The sequence below is a fragment of the Rhinopithecus bieti genome, unplaced genomic scaffold, assembly GCF_001698545.2.
Source record: "Rhinopithecus bieti isolate Rb0 unplaced genomic scaffold, ASM169854v2 scaffold_15834, whole genome shotgun sequence".
In the NCBI taxonomy this organism is placed as follows: domain Eukaryota; kingdom Metazoa; phylum Chordata; class Mammalia; order Primates; family Cercopithecidae; genus Rhinopithecus; species Rhinopithecus bieti.
This window is the reverse complement of record NW_016808980.1, coordinates 485,116-502,771: the sequence shown is the minus strand read 5'-3', so window position 1 is coordinate 502,771 and position 17,656 is coordinate 485,116. Positions and strand designations below refer to the sequence as shown.

Sequence of the window (17,656 nt, the reverse complement as noted above, 5' to 3'; positions counted from 1 at the left end):
CCTCGTGATCCGCCCGTCTCGGCCTCCCAAAGTGCTGGGATTACAGGCTTGAGCCACCGCGCCCGGCCTTATTGTTGATTTTGAGTTATTTCCCAAGATTTTGCTTTTAGAAATAATGTAATTAAAAACTTTGTGCATAGAATAGCCTCATATTTAGGATACTTTTCCTTGAAATTGCTAGCTCAGAAGGTATGAGCATTTTTATGACTACTGTTGAATTTGCAGATAGTTTTCCCAAAGGGTTGTACCAGTCTGCATGAACACCAGCACAGTTGGTGAAGTATCAATTTCACTGTGACCTTTTCTGGCTTATAGACTTTTTCTTTTGTGGTTGCAGAAAAACCAGTATACTTCTACCTTAAAAAAGCAAGGCAACTCCTCCGGCCATCACAGCATCTGTGTGCCAAGCTATACTTCTTTTTTTTTTTTTTTTTGAGATGGAGTTTCTCTCTTGTTACCCAGGCTGGAGTGCAATGGTGCGATCTCAGCTCACCGCAACCTCTGCCTCCCGGGTTCAAGTGATTCTCCTGCCTCAGCCTCCCAAGTAACTGGGATTACAGGCATGCACCACCACGCTCAACTAATTTTGTATTTTCAGTAGAGACAGGATTTCTCCATGTTGGTCAGGTTGATTGGAAACTCCTTACCTCAAGTGATCCGCCTGCCTTGGCCTCCCAAAGTGCTGGGATTACAGGCGTGAGCTACCATGCCCAGCCTATGTAATTCTTTAATAAATAGCTAAATACCTGCTATTCATCAGACGCTGATGAAAAAATGAATCAGACTATCTGAATTCTTAAGGAGCTTACAGCCTGTTGGAAGAGAGAGACATGCTCAAATTTGTAGAGGTCATGAATAGAAGTTGGTATATCAGTTGAGAAAGAGCCCAAAGATAGGTGTAGGCAGTTCTAATCTTGGAGGCGGAATGATACCAGGAAAAACTAGGAAAGGGACATTAAAGCTTAGTATTGGCTGGGCACGATGGCTCTCACATGTAATCCCAGCAGTTTGGGAGGCTGAGGCAGGAGCATTGCTTGAGCCCAGGAGTTTGAGACCAGCTTGGGCAACAAAGTGAGATTCTGTACAAAAATCAAAAAATTCACCAGGTATGGTGGTGTGCGCCTGTGGTCCCAGTTACACGGGAGGCTGAGGCAGGAGGATTGCTTGAGCCAAGGAAGTCGAGGCTGCAGTGAGCCGTGTTTGCAATCCAGCCTGGGTGACAGGACGAGACATTGCCTCAAAAAAAAAAAAAAGCTTAGTATGAGCAGGCGTCACAAAAGTGCGTTCATACAGAGGAGGTGTCAGTGGGGGCGGGAGGCTGGAACCACAAGGCAAATCAGGGACAGGGATTGGTCGGGGGAGTGGAGGGTGAAGGGCAGAGATTAGGATGAGGGGATGCGGAGGGAGGGGAGCAAAGTCTTTGTTCAAGTCTTTGTTCTGGTTTCAGTTCCAGGGAGGAGTGCGGCACTGCTGGTCTTGTGCCTCTAGCACATTCCAATCAGCAACATCCTTCATACCCTGACGCCCCCCCAACCCCACCCATTCTCCTCAGGGATGTTTTGATAAATGTAAGTGTTCAGTGCGAATAGTACCATTTACAGTTTTCTCCCACCCAAGCTTATACTGAGGTTATGTGGCTGTGCGTGTAGATGTTGGTACTTCTGAGGGTTGGTAGCTGGTCATGCTGTTAAGAATTTTGGGGGAAGCAAAGCTGAAGCTTAGATCAGTAAAGTGCTTACCATAGGCTACCCATCCAGCTAATATCTGTTTAGACAGCATTTTCATGTCTAATCTTATGTGCAGTTTAATAATTTAACAGATGGTAGACGAATAGGTCAGTGGAAATGTTTATAGGGTACTTCATAGCTGTTAATTTTTACCACTTGGATTTTTTTAAATAGCTGGGAATAGTAACTAGGGTGCAAAATGAAACCTATGAATGGCTTTGTGATTTTTCTGCCTCAAATTAGAAGGATTAGGAAAGCAAAAGATTCCTCAATCATTTTTTTCCCCAAAATAATTTTGGATTATTTACTTTGTTATTGTGTGTATATGTGTCCCCCCTCACCCCAGTGTTCTTTAAACACTTTTTGTATGAAAATTGTCACACAGTTGCTCCAAAATATTTAAATAGATAAGACAATGGGTATAAATTTTGCTGCCAAAAATTCCTTGTATCTTAAAAAAGCTGTGTTTTCTCTCTTAAATGTATGTTAATGTCTTCCAATGCATGGTATGAGTATCCAGCATTTTAAGCAGATTTAAAATGCAAAAATTCTTGATTCACATTAGAGTTTCAAACTTACAAAATTTGGGGGATGCATTATAGTATGAATATTGGCACCCACTCCTGAGTGGAATATTGGAAGCCTAAAATATAGGACATGTTGACAGAAAAGATCCAGGTAATACTGGCCATGTGAGGTGGCTCACGCCTGTAATCCCAGCACTTAGGGAGGCCAAAGTGTGAGGATTGCTTGAGCCAGGGAGGTTAAGGCTGCAGTGAGCCATGATCGTGCCACTGCACTCCAGCCTGGGTGACAGAGCAAGACCCTGTCAAAAACAACAACAACAACAACAACAACAAAAAAAACACTTCAAAAAGATCAAAGTAAAAGGAATCAAAGAAAAGTGTGGGCAGCATAGCAGCTGTGGATTCAGGGGATTGAGCATCTGAGAGGCAATAGAGCACGTTTGTTAAAAACCTGGACTCTGGAGACAAAGCCTGCTGTGAAATCTTGGCTCCACATGATCAGATTGCGTATTCAGACCTGAGTTTTTTCATCTCTAAAATGATGGTAACAACCTGCCTCTCAGTTATTGTGAGGATGAAATGAGATAAAACACAGACATTTGGAAAGGTACTGGCACATAAGGACTCAATAAATGCATTATTATTTGTATAGGAATCCATCTCTTTATAAGCAGAATAAGCAGATTCTTTCTTTACCTGTTGTGCAGAGCAGTGAACACTGATTATCTGCTTGTCTGGGGTAGCGTTCAATTATTTTTCACGTTGTGTTTTTTCCACAAAATATTGGTCTAAAACGATAATGCAGGTTTTTGCAGATACTCTAGCATGGCAGAAATTGAACTTCAGCATTCCTATGACACATTTTGTTTGTTTTTCCTTAATTTTTATTGTGCCTTATCTGTGTATTTTGTATATGGGGGAAGGAGAGAGCACCAGCAAGCATGAGCGTGAGAGGGAGCCTCCTGTTCTATTTATTCATTTTCTGCTTCTCTTCTCTTTAGATTCTCTTCCATTTTCTCTGTTCTTTATGTCAAAAGCATGGACATGTTAAAGAGGTAGAACCTCTGGTCCATAGATTGGCTCCAGTGTTTTTCTGGGATTTGTTTGACTCTGTTATAAATCCCACCTTTGTTAAGTCTGTAGCGGGGGTATTGAGAACAAAGATAGGTGATGTGAGTAAATTCAGGGAAAGAAAACCCAGTCTAACAAGACCCCCCTGAGCACCAAGCAGCACCTTTGCTGAGTGTCATTCTTTCTGGCTCTGGTCAGTTGTCCCTGGCTTTATGTCTCGACATTTTCCCTCCACTCTACATGCCATGGAGATGTGGTGTTCCTCTGCATTGCTTCATGTAGAAAGTACAGTGTTTGCTAAGATTCGGACTTCCAACTTTTATTAACCAACTGGGGGATTCTACACACACAGTCTTATGTAGTTCATCCAAGAATTCAGATGTGGATACTAAAAAGTTCAGTCCTTAATCTGGAGCCAGGAATTTTGAGTAGGTTAGATTTACTTGTTCTGATTGATACCTACTCATTGGTCCACTGGAAATCCAGTCCTGGATCATTTCTGCAATGTCATGGCTTTGAGAATCAAGTTCAGACCCCAAGTAGAGTGCATGAAGCCCTTTCGCTCTTGCTCCCCCTATTTTTCTTGCCTCCTCTCATGTTCTTGTCATATATAACCTTCGCTCCAGCCCATACAAAACTTATTTAACTCCTCAGATGTGTTTCCCCCTGGATGGCTGTTTGTTTTCATTTATGCTGCTCCCTCTCCTGCTTCAGTGCTCTTCTTTCAGGACCATATTCTAGAATTACCTCTTCTGAGAGTATTTTCCTGGCCCCTGCTCCCAATATGATCTAGTAGCCACTCTCCTGTACCCCTGAACAAAGGTGACTTGTTCCTCCATTGCAAGGTGATGGCAAGGACTGTGTCTTACTTTATCTCTTTATCCTTAGAGTAGAGGGCGGTCCTGGAACATCATATGTATATAATGAGTGTTGAATGAATGCATATCTGAATTACAGTTTGTAACATTTATAAAAGAATTCATCATCTCTTTGTGGCTGGTGTTTGATAGAAGTGTAAAAAGTCCTTGGGACATGATGTTTCTTCATTATTATTATTACTACTCCCGCCCCCCTGCTTTTTGAGAGACAAGGTCTTGCTCTGTTGCCCAGGCTGGAGTGCACTGGCACGGTCATAACTCACTGCAGCTCAAATTCCTGAGCTCAAAGGATTCTTCTACCTTAGCCTCCCAAATAGCTTGGGAGTACACCATCATGTCCAGCTGATCTTTAAATTTTTTTTGTAGAGACGGAGCCTCACTAGGAACAGCCCAGGCTGTTCTCAAACTCCTAGCCTCAAGTGATCCTCCTGCTTAGGCCTACCAAAGTGCTGGGATTACAGGCATGAGCCACTGTGCCCTGCTCTGTTTCTTCATTAAATAAAGTTGGGAACTTGGCCACTCCTGGAGAGTAAGTGGCCACTTTACTTTTCGCCTTTTGGAGAAAGCTTGAAGTCCAACAGAACAAGTAACTCACTTAACCTGACAGTCGCAACACATTAATTAACAACTTTTTCTTTTTCTTTTGGAAAAAAACTGCAAATCTGTAGACATTGAGAAAATAGTACAATAAATATATGCTCTACACCTGAGTTCACCAGTTTTTAGCATTTTGTCACATTTGCTTTTAACTTTTTGTATGCATACCTAAGCTCATGTATGCATATGTGCATATGCACACTTTTTTTTCAGAAATATTTGAAAGTTGTAGACATCATGATGTTAAACCTCTAAATACCTTAATATACATCTCCTAAGAATAAATGCTTTCTACATAATCACAACACTATGTTTACACTTAAGCTTAACATTTAGTAATATCTGATATACATTCCATGTTTAATTTTTCTCACTTGTCTCAAAAATATCTATTTTAGCACTCTGATTTTTCTACTCAGAATTTGGTCAAAGTTCATGTATCGTGTTTAGTTATGTCTCTAATCTAGAATAGCCCCTGCCTTTTTTTGGTTTAGATTAGTTATTTTGTAGAATATCCTATATTCTTTCAGCCTGAAGAATCTAAAGAGTGTGTGTGTGTGTGTGTGTGTGTGTGTGTGTGTGTGTATTTGGATACCTCATCTTTAAAAAAATATAATTGTTAGCTCTGTGGGGGGAGCACTCGACTGTGGTCCCAGCTCCTCCTGAGGCTGAGTTGGGAGGATCACTTGAGCCCAGGAGTTGGAGGCTTCACTGAGCCATGATCATGCCACTGCACTCCAACCTGGGTGACAGAGTGAGATCCCAACTCTTAAGAAAGCAAAGAATATCCCATATTCTAGATTTATCTTCTTGTTTCCTCTTCAGTAGATTAACAAGAATATTATATAGTAAGTAAATATCTTACATTGCATTAGGAGCCTGGAACTGTAGGCTGTTCTAATATTGGGGTTGCTGAGTTAAGACAGTTGGTAAAGGGATGACCTGCTAGATCTTCCTCTTATGCAGCAAAATTACAATTGTCAGTTGTGATCAACGTGTAATTTGTGGGGTGGTGCATTGAGGATGTGTTTTGAGTATCCTCTTCAACAACCCTTTCACCGGAGGGTTGTAGCATCCGTTGATTTCCATGTCATGATTATGACTCAAATATGACTGTAATCAACAGACCTGCTAAACAGAGATCCAGATTCTTTACGGTTCTTTTTGTCCTTACAATATATCTCTCAAATAATGTATCAGAATACTTCCCTGTGGGTTGTGTTTTCAGTATGATGTATTATTAGAATTATTTGTTTGTGTTTGTATTTAGTTTAGGGTTTGCCCATTTTATACACACACACACACACACACACACACACACACACACACACACACACACACATATATTTTTTAGATGAATTCTCACTATGTTGCCCTGGCTGGACTTAAACTCCTGGGCTCAAGTCATCCTCCTGCCTCAACCTCCCAAGTAGCTGGGACCATAAGTGTGTGCCACCATGCCCAGCTAGATAATTTTTTTAATATATAAATGTCCAAAATATAATAGGTATACTCAGGCCTCAGTCCTACCCCTACATTTTTATTAGTTTCTGGTTTACTCTTCCTATGTTTTTTTTGGTAAAAATATGTGAGTGCAAATCAATTTCCCTTTATTAAGTAGCATAATATGTCTTGGAAGTCAGTTCATGGGTTTTGCTCACCTTATTTTTGGGGGAGGTAAATTTTGTTGACATATAACATTAAAATGTGTACACGTAAGCAAAAAGCTTGGTGAATGTTTAGAAAATGAATATATCTGAATAACTAGCATCCAGGTTAAGAAATAAGATGACCAGAAGCCACCTTCAACTCTCCTGCACCCAAGGGTAGCCGTTCTCCTGACTTTCATATTGTAGATTAGCTGGGCGTGTTTTTGTATTTTATCTGCATGGAATCATACCACATGTGTTCTTTTGTGTCTGGCCTCTTCGCGTCACATAAAGTGTGGGATTTATTTATGTGGATGCATGCAGTTCTAGTTGATTTATTCCTGTTGCTGTATAGAATTCCAGAATTGGAATAGGCTACAAATAATTTAATTAACTTCTGAGTTCTTTCTAGTTTTGGACTATAACAGATGTTTTCTCATTCTTTTTTATGGTCTCATGATGGGAGTGAGTATAAAAATTTATTCAACCAGTCTCCTTTGGATGGTCATTTAGGCTTTTTTCCCCAGTGTTTTTCTACTACAAATATTATTGCACACGGTTTTGAATAAATTTGTGCATTATAGTGTGGAACATAGTTTTTTAAAGCTTTATGAGGAATGAGAGTAACAGAACGTTTTGGGGAAAGCTAATCTTTTGGCAGTGCTGCTCAATTGGTGGAAAGGAATTACTGAGCTTTTCTTAGAAACAGGTTAGTGCAGTGAAACTGGTTAACTTACACTATTTTGGGTTCCTCTCAGAAAGGAGGAGGGGGCTAATACAAAATAAAGAGAAGGGCTTGAAATCCATCTCCATGCCTCCTGGAGTTCAGAAAACTCAATTGTATATTGTCTCAACTTACTTTTTAAAAAAAATTTCAGATATTTATTGTGCATCCTCTGTGTTCCCGACGCATTGTTCTAGCCACTGGGGGTATAGCATTAAAGGAAGTAAGCAACAGCCTTGCCCTAATGGAGCTCATGTTTTCATGCGGGACAAGATAAATTTTAAAATATGTAGTACGTTAAGTAGAAAACCAAAGGAGAGGAGGGCGATTGGTGTTTGGGTGTGAGTATGTATGTGTTGTATGTTTGCATGTGTTGGGGAGGAGACACAGATTATAAAAAGTGTTCCGGAAGAGAATGGTTTCTTTTCTGGTTCTGAACCCTATTTTAGCTTACCAAGCCAACCACAACAAACGTTAAGGATACACATTAGGATCAGTGAGAAAGGAGGTTTTCCTGTTCGAATCAGAAGCAGAGAGGAAGAAAGGCACCATTGTGTGGCCAAGAGATGGCCGAAAGGCAGGAAACCCAGTCCTTCGCCCTGAAAACTGTCCAGTTAAGCCATGGTCCAAGGCTGCTAGCACTGGCATCTGGATGGAAATTTCTAATTGTGTAGACCTGAGTGGGGCTTATTTTTCTCAACTGAATTATGGTTATATATGAGAGATCCTTCCTCCTAGATACTGAGGCTGGATAATAATTATATTGTCTCATGAAAGTGTAAAACAAATTATTAGTAAGTGTGAATTTGTGTTAAATGTTGTCTTCGCATTTACCACACTGCATTGTAATTTGTTGAGTTTTGTCTATACATTACTTATCTATTCAGTGTTGCCTTATGCATGCTTGGCCTCCAGTGCCCTCGTACTGTGCCTAAAAAGCACACAGTGAAGGAGGGGCTCAGTAGAGACTTGTTGAAACTGGAGGATTTAACCACTGCACACCAACTTAAATTTTTGTTTGTTTGTTTGTTTTTGAGACGGAGTCTCTCTGTAGCCCAGGCAGGAGTGCAGTGGTGCGATCTAGGCTCACTGCAAGCTCCGCTTCCCGGGTTCACGCCATTCTCCTGCCTCGGCCTCCCGAGTTGCTGGGACTACAGGTGCCTGCCGCCACGCCCGGCTAATTTTTTGTATTTTTTGTATTTTCAGTAGAGACGGGGTTTCACTGTGTTAGCCAGGATGATCTTGGCCTAAAATTGTTTTTTCAAACTGTGATTCAGCCACTTTTGCTCAGGACTATGTTACTGGAAAGTACTACTTTCAGAATTTTCAAAGTTAACTGGGCGTCGTGGCTCACATCTGTAATCCCAACACTTTGAGGGAGGCCAAGGCAGGCGGATCACCTGAGTTCAGGAGTTCAAGACCAGTCTGGCCAACATGGTGAAACCCTGTCTCTACCAAAATACAAAAATTAGCTGCATGATGGCGGGTGCCTGTAATCCCAGCTACTTGGGAGGCTGAGGGAGGAGAATCGCTTCAACCTGGGAAGTGGAGGTTGCAGTGAGCCGAGATGCCGCACTGCACTCCAGCCTGGGCGACAGAAGGAGACTCCACCTCAAAAAAAAACAAAAAACAAAACAAAAAAAGAAAAAAACACAAAGCTCATCAAAATGTATGCAGCACCTCAGTTCACCTCTCTGGTTTTGACTTCACTAACCATATGACCGTGGGCAAATTACCCCTGGAGGACTCGAGTTCCTATTCTAAGATTATTAAACACTCCAGATGATATCTGCTTCACAGAGATGTGAATTTTGAATGAGATAATTTAGATTGAAAACAACATCTGTATGCATATGTACTTCCTAGTTTAGGCCAGAGCCATGGCCTAAGTTTATTAACAAGACTGCTTTTTTGTTGTTGTTAAGCAGACAGCATCTCATTGTCACCCAGGCTGGAGTGCAGTGGCACAATCATGGTTCACTGCAGCCTTGATCTCCAGGGTGAGACGCTGGGACTACAGGTGCATACTACCACACTTGGCTAGTATTTTTAAAATTTATTTTTGTAGAGACGGGGTTTTGCTGTATTGCCCAGGCTGGTCTTGAACTCCTGGCCTCAAGCGATCCTCCTGCCTCCGCCTCCCAAAGTGCTGGGATTACAGGTGTGAGCCACTGCACCCAGCCAGTAACCAGACTTTTAATAGAGACACCAGAAAGGTCCTACAGTTTGATCTGTATAACCAACTGCATGAGCACTGCACAGGAGAAGGGCAATTTAGCATCTCTAATAAGATTAAGGGGATTTTGCCTCTAGCAAGCCTGATATGAATTAGTAATAGGATGTGACTGCTGTTTACCAACCACATTCAGCAAAAATTGATTGATTGATTACCTAACCATGTAATGGAAGTTTAAAAAGTCTATTCATAGAAATATCCAAAGCTGATTTTTCCAAAGTAAGTTCTGCAGAGACTCACTTAATGTGCTGGTTTGGGAAATGGCAGGCTAGATAACTAAACGTCTCTCTTCTGGGAATTTCTGGGCCTTGAGTTATTGTGCATTGTGAATCTCCAAAAAGGGGCGTGCTTTGACAGATCTGTGGTAACAGATAGAACAGGGCTGCTGGTGGTTTGTGTGTTTCTAGGCTCATCCTACTGCATCTGGACCACTCTGTTCGTGTGGTCACCACCCTTTGTGTGTGTAGACAACTGGGCCAGTATTCAGATAGCTCAACCTAGATGGGGAGTGAAGTTGTGATGATAAGGTTATGATGATGAAGTTGTGAAGTTGTGATATGGGAGGGGCACACACAGAAGGGGCCTGAGCAGGGGACGGTTGAGAGAGAACCAGTGGGCAAAAGTGACTGGGCCAGCCTGGCCAACAGGCTGAAACCCCTTCTCTATGAAAAATACAAAAATTAGCCAGGCATGGTAGCATGCACCTGTAGTCCCAGCTACTACTTGGGAGACTGAGGCACGAGAATCGCTTGAACCCAGGAGGTGGAGGTTGCAGTGAGCCAAGATTGCACCCCTTACCCCAGCCTGAAAAAAAGAGGGAAACCTTGTCCCCAAAAAAAAAAAAAAAAAAAAGTGACTGGGAAACATTTTGGACCCAACCAGAGTAGGTTTTCTTTGCTGGTGTCTGTATTTTCCCTGTTGACTCTGGGTTCTTGGAGGTCATAGTTCCCCAGTAGTGGGAAGCATTAGATGATATTGACAAGTGTTCCTTAAAATCCCATCCAATTCCAAGTTGTGGATTTGTGATTATTTCCTTTTGTTTGGCAATCTTTACTCCCTCAGTTTTTATTTTTTTAGCGTTGTGCTAGTTCCTTTGGATAATTAGAAAAAAATAATAATATGTGGTTTGTGTGAATTTATTAGTTGAATGACGAGACTAACACGAGACAGTTGTTAGTGAACTAAGTCAACATGGAAACAAATTCAAGTTTTGACAGTCTGTAATAGACCAGCTCAGAAACTGGAGAACGGGGAAGACTGACATGGTACTGAAAGCTTCCTCAAGAAGTCTGTGAACTGGTGTTTGAAGGATTAATAGGATTTGCACAGTAGAAAGAATAGACCCATTGCTGTAGCAGCAGCTCAAGATAAAGGCAAGAGACGTAGAAGGCTTTTGAGCAGGAACTGTATGGATAAATCTATAATTAAGAGAGATCAAGAAAGATCCACCTGGCAGCTTTGTGCGGGAGATGAAGATGTGAGAGCTATCTCTTTAAGAGTAATTATTTAAGCCATGTGGGTGCTTGAAATCTTTCAGAGAGAGGTTGTGGCTAGAACATGGATGAGCGAGGTATAAAAGCTTAGTGGTTAAGAGCACAGACACACCTGGTTCAAATCCTAGTCCTCTCAGTTGACCTTTGTGAAGATACTTGGAGAAACTGAAGCCTCCAAGTTGTTTGTAAATTGGATAGTATTACTTGCCTCTTAGGATAATTATGAGGATTAAATGCGATAAGGAATTATGTAATTAAGTGCTCAATAAATGTTGCTTTTATTATGTGGCCAGAGTTCCCTAGAGCAGTGGTTATAGAAGTGTGGTCCTTAGTCCAGCACCATTTTGTCACCTGCGAGCTTGTTACAAGTGCAAATTCATGGGCCCCACTCAGACCAGCTGCATCAGTCTGGGTAGTGGGACCTAGGAAATAGGCTTCTTAAAAGCACTCTGGCAAATGGGTGGGAAACATTAGAGAATGATGGCCCTAGAGAAATCCTTCAGTTGGGATTCAAAGCTAAGAAAGGGAGAGTGTTTAAAGGAGGGACTAAGCCACTGTGTCCTTTGCAGTGCAGAGGAAAGGAGGTAGTGAATTATTGGCGGCACCTAACTAAAAGCTTTACACAAGATTCTCAATAAATACAATAAATAATAAATACAATAAACACAATAAAAGCATTATACAAAAATTTCAATAAGACAACTGGTTTAGTAATATGTTGGGGATGAAAGGAAGATTTCAGGGCAGTGGGAACCTACTGTACAGCCCAAATGATTTAAAAAAAAACCACAGGACTGAATTAGAAATGTGACATTAGATGAAGTTTAAGTCTTAGGTTTAACAAGTATTTGTGGCCTGCCCCCTACCATGACCAGCAGTGTGCTATCTGCTGGAAATGTAGAATGAGGTGTTACTCCTGCTTTTAGAGATTTCGCACAGTTAACACTTTTTTAATAATTGGAAGCTAATTTCCTTAAAATCTTTCCTAGCTACTAGAGAATTAAACACAGTATCTGATCTATTCTTCGACTGTGCTAGAAGTTAAGTGTAGGGCTGTCTCCCAACCAATGCAAGGCCGCATTTGAAAGCGATACCTCATTTCTGAAAGCATTCTGAACACTGGTCCTTTTTGCTTATTATTTTATGGCTTGGGATATACCTTAGAGATGATTTGAAATCTTTTGAAAGATTTCATGTCCCTATTTAATGTTGGCCACGTGGAGTTTTTGACATTATGCTAACCCACCCCACCTCTGTCATTTCCAGTATAAAGCACCAAAAGCACTAGCTTGAAATACAGTGACTTCTAAACTTCATCCATTATTCCATTCAGTCATTGTTTGTTGTGCATTATATACAGGATACCGCTTTAATAGTGATGAAACATAATGTCAGCCACGTGTCTTGTCAAAGAGCCAGAATCCACATCCCAAGGCCAGATACATTGAGTGTGGAGGAGGCACTGGGACCTGGTCCCAAGGTTAGGCAAGTGGTTAGATGAATCCACCCCCAAACACCCACGGAGTTTAGGTTTGTAAATGTTCCACCCTTGTAACACATCCCCTTTCCACAATGACAAAGGCAATTTGAGGGAATTAGAGTGACTGGTTAAGAAACTATGTTTTAAAATCTCACTGTTTCTTGAAAATAGATGGCATAGCAGTGGAGTTTGCAAGTAGAATATAGGAATTACATTTTGGTGTGTTTGTGACTTTCTAGTTTTGTATCATAGACTTCAGGAATATGCAAGTGGAGATCACTTTGCAAAGAAGACAAGATTGGCTGGTTAATCTGAACACTCATTTGTTAAGAGCATGTTTTAATTGACCTTGGACTGTGACTCTTTCCCTATTGCTTTGGACTTTCGGGCTGGCTGGGTGGATAGTGAGGACTGCAAATACTCTTTAGTTACTCCTTTTTCTTTCCAAATCCCCCAAGGGTAAGTGATTGGAGCCTCAGTCTGTCGCCTTGAAAAGGTTGCTAAGACCGGACCATGGCTTCAGTGCTTCTATCAGGCAGAGAGTCAGTGGTTTCTTCCTCTGTGAAGAACCATGAACTAATTCTGAGAAGGTGAACTTAAAGAGAGCAGAAACCTTTAAAAAAAAAAAAAGTTTTAACTAATTCATAAAGGTCTTTCTGATGATCAGAGTGCTAGAAAACAGATTGGGTATTTGGAGACCAGATGGAATTTTTTTTTTTTTAAGTTTATGGTTTTCTAGAACTGCTGGATATTGACAGAAATTCCTCTAAGCCCTACTAGCTACCCAAAGGATGTTGGTGTCCTGAAAGGTGTGGAAAATAGAGCTATGGTCGTATAGGGTTTTAAAAGAACTAAAAGAGGCTTTAAAGGTCCAAAAAGAAAAAAAATCCATAGCGATGTGGTACGTTTTTTTTTAAATGATTGCTTCTGAATCCACCTCTTTTTCCCCTTCCTTTTTGCTTTCTGCAGTGAACACCTACCTCTTCATGATGCAAGCTCAAGGCATTCTGATCCGGGACAACGTGAGAACAATCGGTGCTCAGGTTTATGAGCAGGTGCTTCGGAGTGCTTATGCCAAGAGGAACAGCAGTGTAAATGACTCAGGTATATTTTTAGTAAAGAGGTCGTCTGATTAGAATGTCTCCTCCCAAGAGAGGTAAATTCGGTTGCAATACTTATTTTCAATGGGAAAAGTGCATTGTAAAAGAGGGATTTGGCTTTTACTTCACTGCTAAAAAAGCTCTTGCCAAATGAATCCTCGTTCATTTTTGTTAACAATATGACTCAGTCTGTTTGTGCTGCTATAAAAGAGTACTTGAGGCTGGGTAATTTACAAAGAAAAAGGATTTATTTGGTCATGGTTCTGTAGACTATACAGGAAGTGTGACATCAGCATCTGCTTCTGGTAAGGGCCTCAGGCTGCTTCTACTCTTGGTGGACGGGAAGGGGAAGCCTGTGTGTGTGGTAAGAGAAAGCAATGTGGCAGTGAGAGGAGGGCAGTGCCAGACTCTTCTTAACAACCAGCTCTTGTGGGAGCTAATAGAGGAGAACTCACTCATTACCACAACAGCAGCAAGCCATTTATGAGGGATCTGCCCCTGTGACCCAGATACCTCCTATAGGCCCCAAGTCCATCACTGGGGTCATCGTTTCAGCATGAGGTTTGCGGGGGACAGACATTTAAACTATAGCATAATACATTAAGAGTGACTGGATGACTGCTATTTCTTTTTTTTTTTGAGACGGAGTTTTGTTCCTGTCGTCCAGGCTGGAGTGCATCAGGTGATTTCGGCTCACTGCAACCTCCACTTCCCCAGTTCGAGCAATTCTTGTGCCTCAGCCTCCTGAGTAACTGGGATTACAGGAGCAAGCCACCATGCCTGGCTAATTTTTGTATTTTTAGTAGAGATGGGGTTTCACCATGTTGGCCAGGTTGGTCTTGAACTTCTAACCTCAAGTGATCTGCCTGCCTCGGCCTCCCGAGTGCTGGGATTACAGGCATAAACCGCTGCACCAGGCCTCTTTCTTTTTAACTCTTTCAAAAACTGAATACAGGAAGGAAGTAATACTTCCACATGATTAAATGGGGCTCTCTTGAGGTCTCTGTAGTCCAGCCAGGGATGGTTTTTATTTAAAAAATAGATTCTGGGATTTCATTTTGCTAAGGATTCAGGATTTGCCTCTTATTTCTTTAACTGAGGACTGATGTGCTTTCTGGGTTTGTGTGGGTTTTTTTGAGATGGAGTTTTGCTCTTGTCACCCAGGCTGGAGTGCAGTGGTGTTGTCTCGGCTCATTGTAACCTCCGCCTCAGGGTTCAACCGATTCTCCTGCCTCAGCCTCCCGAGTAGCTGGGGTTACAGGTGTGCGCCACCACGCCTGGCTAACTTTCGTACTTTTGGTAGAGACGGGCTTTTGCCATGTTGCCCAGGCTGGTCTCAAACTCCTGACCTCGGGTGATCTGCCTGCCTCGGCCTCCCAAAGTGTTGGGATTAACAGACGTGTACCACTGTGCCCGGGTTTTTTTTTTTTTCTTTTCTTGAGATAGCATCTCACTTTGTCTCCTAGGCTGGAGTGCAGTGGCATGATCTTGGCTCACTGCAGCCTTGACCTCCCAGGCCCGAGTGATTCTCCTGCCTTGTCTCCCCAAAGTGCTAGGATTAAAGGTGTGAGGCACCGTGGCTCATTTTTTGTATTGTTTGTAGACATGGCTAATTTTTGTATTTTTTGTAGACACGGCTTTCACCATGTTGCCCAGGCTGGTCTTGTACTCCTGAGCTCAAGCAATCCACCTGCCTTGGCCTCCTGAAGTGCTGTAAGATTACAGGCATGAGCCACCGTACCCAGCCTCCTGTGGCTTCTTAATGATTTCGTCTAAGCCCAATATTTTAAAATATTTACATTAAAAAAAAAATTCTCCCTCTAAATCAGTCCTCTCTCCTCTAATAAGTTACAAGATTTTTGGAAGTTCACTGTTGAATGTGAAATTGCTTTGCAAATGTTGCAAATGTGAATTACTCTGTGGTGCATAGGAAATCAAGGGAAAGCATTGCCTCTCTTAAAAGAATTGCCTCTCCTTAAAAGAATTGACCACAGGCCGGGCGCGGTGGCTCAAGCCTGTAATCCCAGCACTTTGGGAGCCCGAGACGGGCGGATCACGAGGTCAGGAGATCGAGACCATCCTGGCTAACGTGGTGAAACCCCGTCTCTACTAAAAAATACAAAAAACTAGCCGGGCGAGGTGGCAGGCGCCTGTAGTCCCAGCTTACTCCGGAGGCTGAGGCAGGAGAATGGCGTAAACTCGGGAGGCGGAGCTTGCAGTGAGCTGAGATCTGGCCACTACACTCCAGCCTGGGCGACAGAGCGAGACTCCATCTCAAAAAAAAAAAAAAAAGAATTGACCACATCCTAATTTACCAGTTTCCTCTGCTGACCACTTTAGCAACAGAGGACTGTAGTTAGCAAACTGGTAAACTTTTGATACTTCCTTTCTTGTTTGCAAAGAGCAAGTGAATGACATTTCAGAGCCTTTTAGACAAATTGTGGTCGCACTGGATCAAGTTGCCTGAGCTCTGAACCATACCTGGGAGAGGAAACCCTGCAGTTTCCGTCTTGCATGTGGTGGTAGGCTTTGCACACAATCCGCACAGAGTCTCACTTGACTCATACGTGGCTTTGTCAGTAAAGGCAGGATTTTATGCTGTTTCCATTTTCCATACATAGTACGTATAATCTTGGGGAAGATAGTGCAGCTTGATCATGTGACTCTTTCCCTAACCCTGCCAAAATCCTGCTTCTAGTTAGGTGAAGAAACCAGGGAGTACTGACTGCCCTTCCAGAGCACTCTCCCCTGTATAGCACTGAGTAAGGGGACATTTGTGTCCTCATGACATTTATCTAGTCCAGATATCATACTTCTGCAGTGTTAGATGAGGCTAGGATGTCTGTCTCTCTGGACATTTGGCAGTACTGGCAATTCTCTCAGAAGTTAGAGGGGCATGCAACAGGACCCCATTTCCACACCACTGCTGGTCTGGCAACACAGGATTGCGCTACTTCTGGAGTTGTTGTCTTTGAAAACTGAGTACAGAAGTGAGTTTCACCCTTGGAGGGTGTGTCCAGTGACCCATTATTATTGAACTTGGTGTGCCTTTATTCTTAAATTGTCATACACCCAAATAATTTTTCCTTGCATCGCTCTGGTTAGAACAATCTATTTTTTGTTAAATGTGTTTATTTCTCTAATAGATTGGAAATCTTTGCCATCAGGGACTCTCTTACTGTTTATTAGATACTTGACTCACATGATTTCATGTAGTCCCTCACAGGAACCCAGAAGGTAGCTACTATGTCCCCATTGTAGGGATAAAAGGAACAAGGCACACGGAAGTCGTAGAACTTGATGCAGCAGCAGGGTTAGGTAGAGTTTGCTGATTCTCTGACTCCAGGGCCTGTCCCCTGAATCCCAGTAATGGCTTCATTCCTTTTGTCATCTTTGTATTCTTAGTACCTTATACACTGCCTAGCACATAGGAAGCAGTTGGTAAATTATTTTTATATGCATGCAGGAATGCATTTAACAAGAAAGCACATTTTAAGTGTTGTAGCATGTTTCTAAGGAAGTCACCATCTTGATGAGCTACTGTGTCACTGGCACATCTTTGGCAAGTAAGTACAGGTTGAGCATCCCCCATCAGACTGCTCCAGAATCCACATGTGATAAAACTTTGAGTGCCAACACGACACTTAAAGAAAATGTGCAATGGAGCATTCCAGATTTCAGATTTTTAGATTTGGGTTGATAACTGGTAAGTGTAATGCAAATATTCCAGAATCTGAAAAAATCAGAAATCTGAAACACTTCTGGTCCTAAGCATTTCAGATAAGGGGATACTCAACCTGTACTGAAAAGAAAATAGCATTTCGCTGAAAGTGTATTGAATGAAAACCCATCATTCTTCTTCATTTCAAAACAGTGTCTGCCTAGGATAGTCAGAGAGGGTGATCTGGGCCCAAGACTGCTGAGACAGTCAGATGACTGACACCTCTGGCCAGATAACTTCTGCCTGGAGTACTGTTGGCTTAATGGTGGTAACCTGGACTATGCACCATCCCCTTCTGAAATAATGCTGAGGCGCATGCCCACATTCAGGCGTCTGCATTAGGCCAAGCATAGCTCAAAAGCCCAGGGTGACATTTAAATGATACTGATTTTCTTTAAGTTTAAAAGCAACGTGGTGATTATTGAATGAAAACAGACTTTTGGGGATGGGGGC

At 42.1% G+C, this 17,656-nt stretch overlaps 1 protein-coding gene across 1 annotated transcript in view; it reads left to right on the top strand.

The window, feature by feature from the left end:
• B4GALT5 (beta-1,4-galactosyltransferase 5) overlaps positions 1 to 17,656 on the top strand; it is an 89,962-nt gene that overhangs the window by 52,007 nt on the left and 20,299 nt on the right. The window contains exon 2 of the mRNA XM_017888157.1: positions 13,352 to 13,486. Coding sequence (XP_017743646.1) covers positions 13,352 to 13,486 — 135 coding nt within the window. The remainder of the gene's footprint in view (positions 1 to 13,351; positions 13,487 to 17,656) is intronic.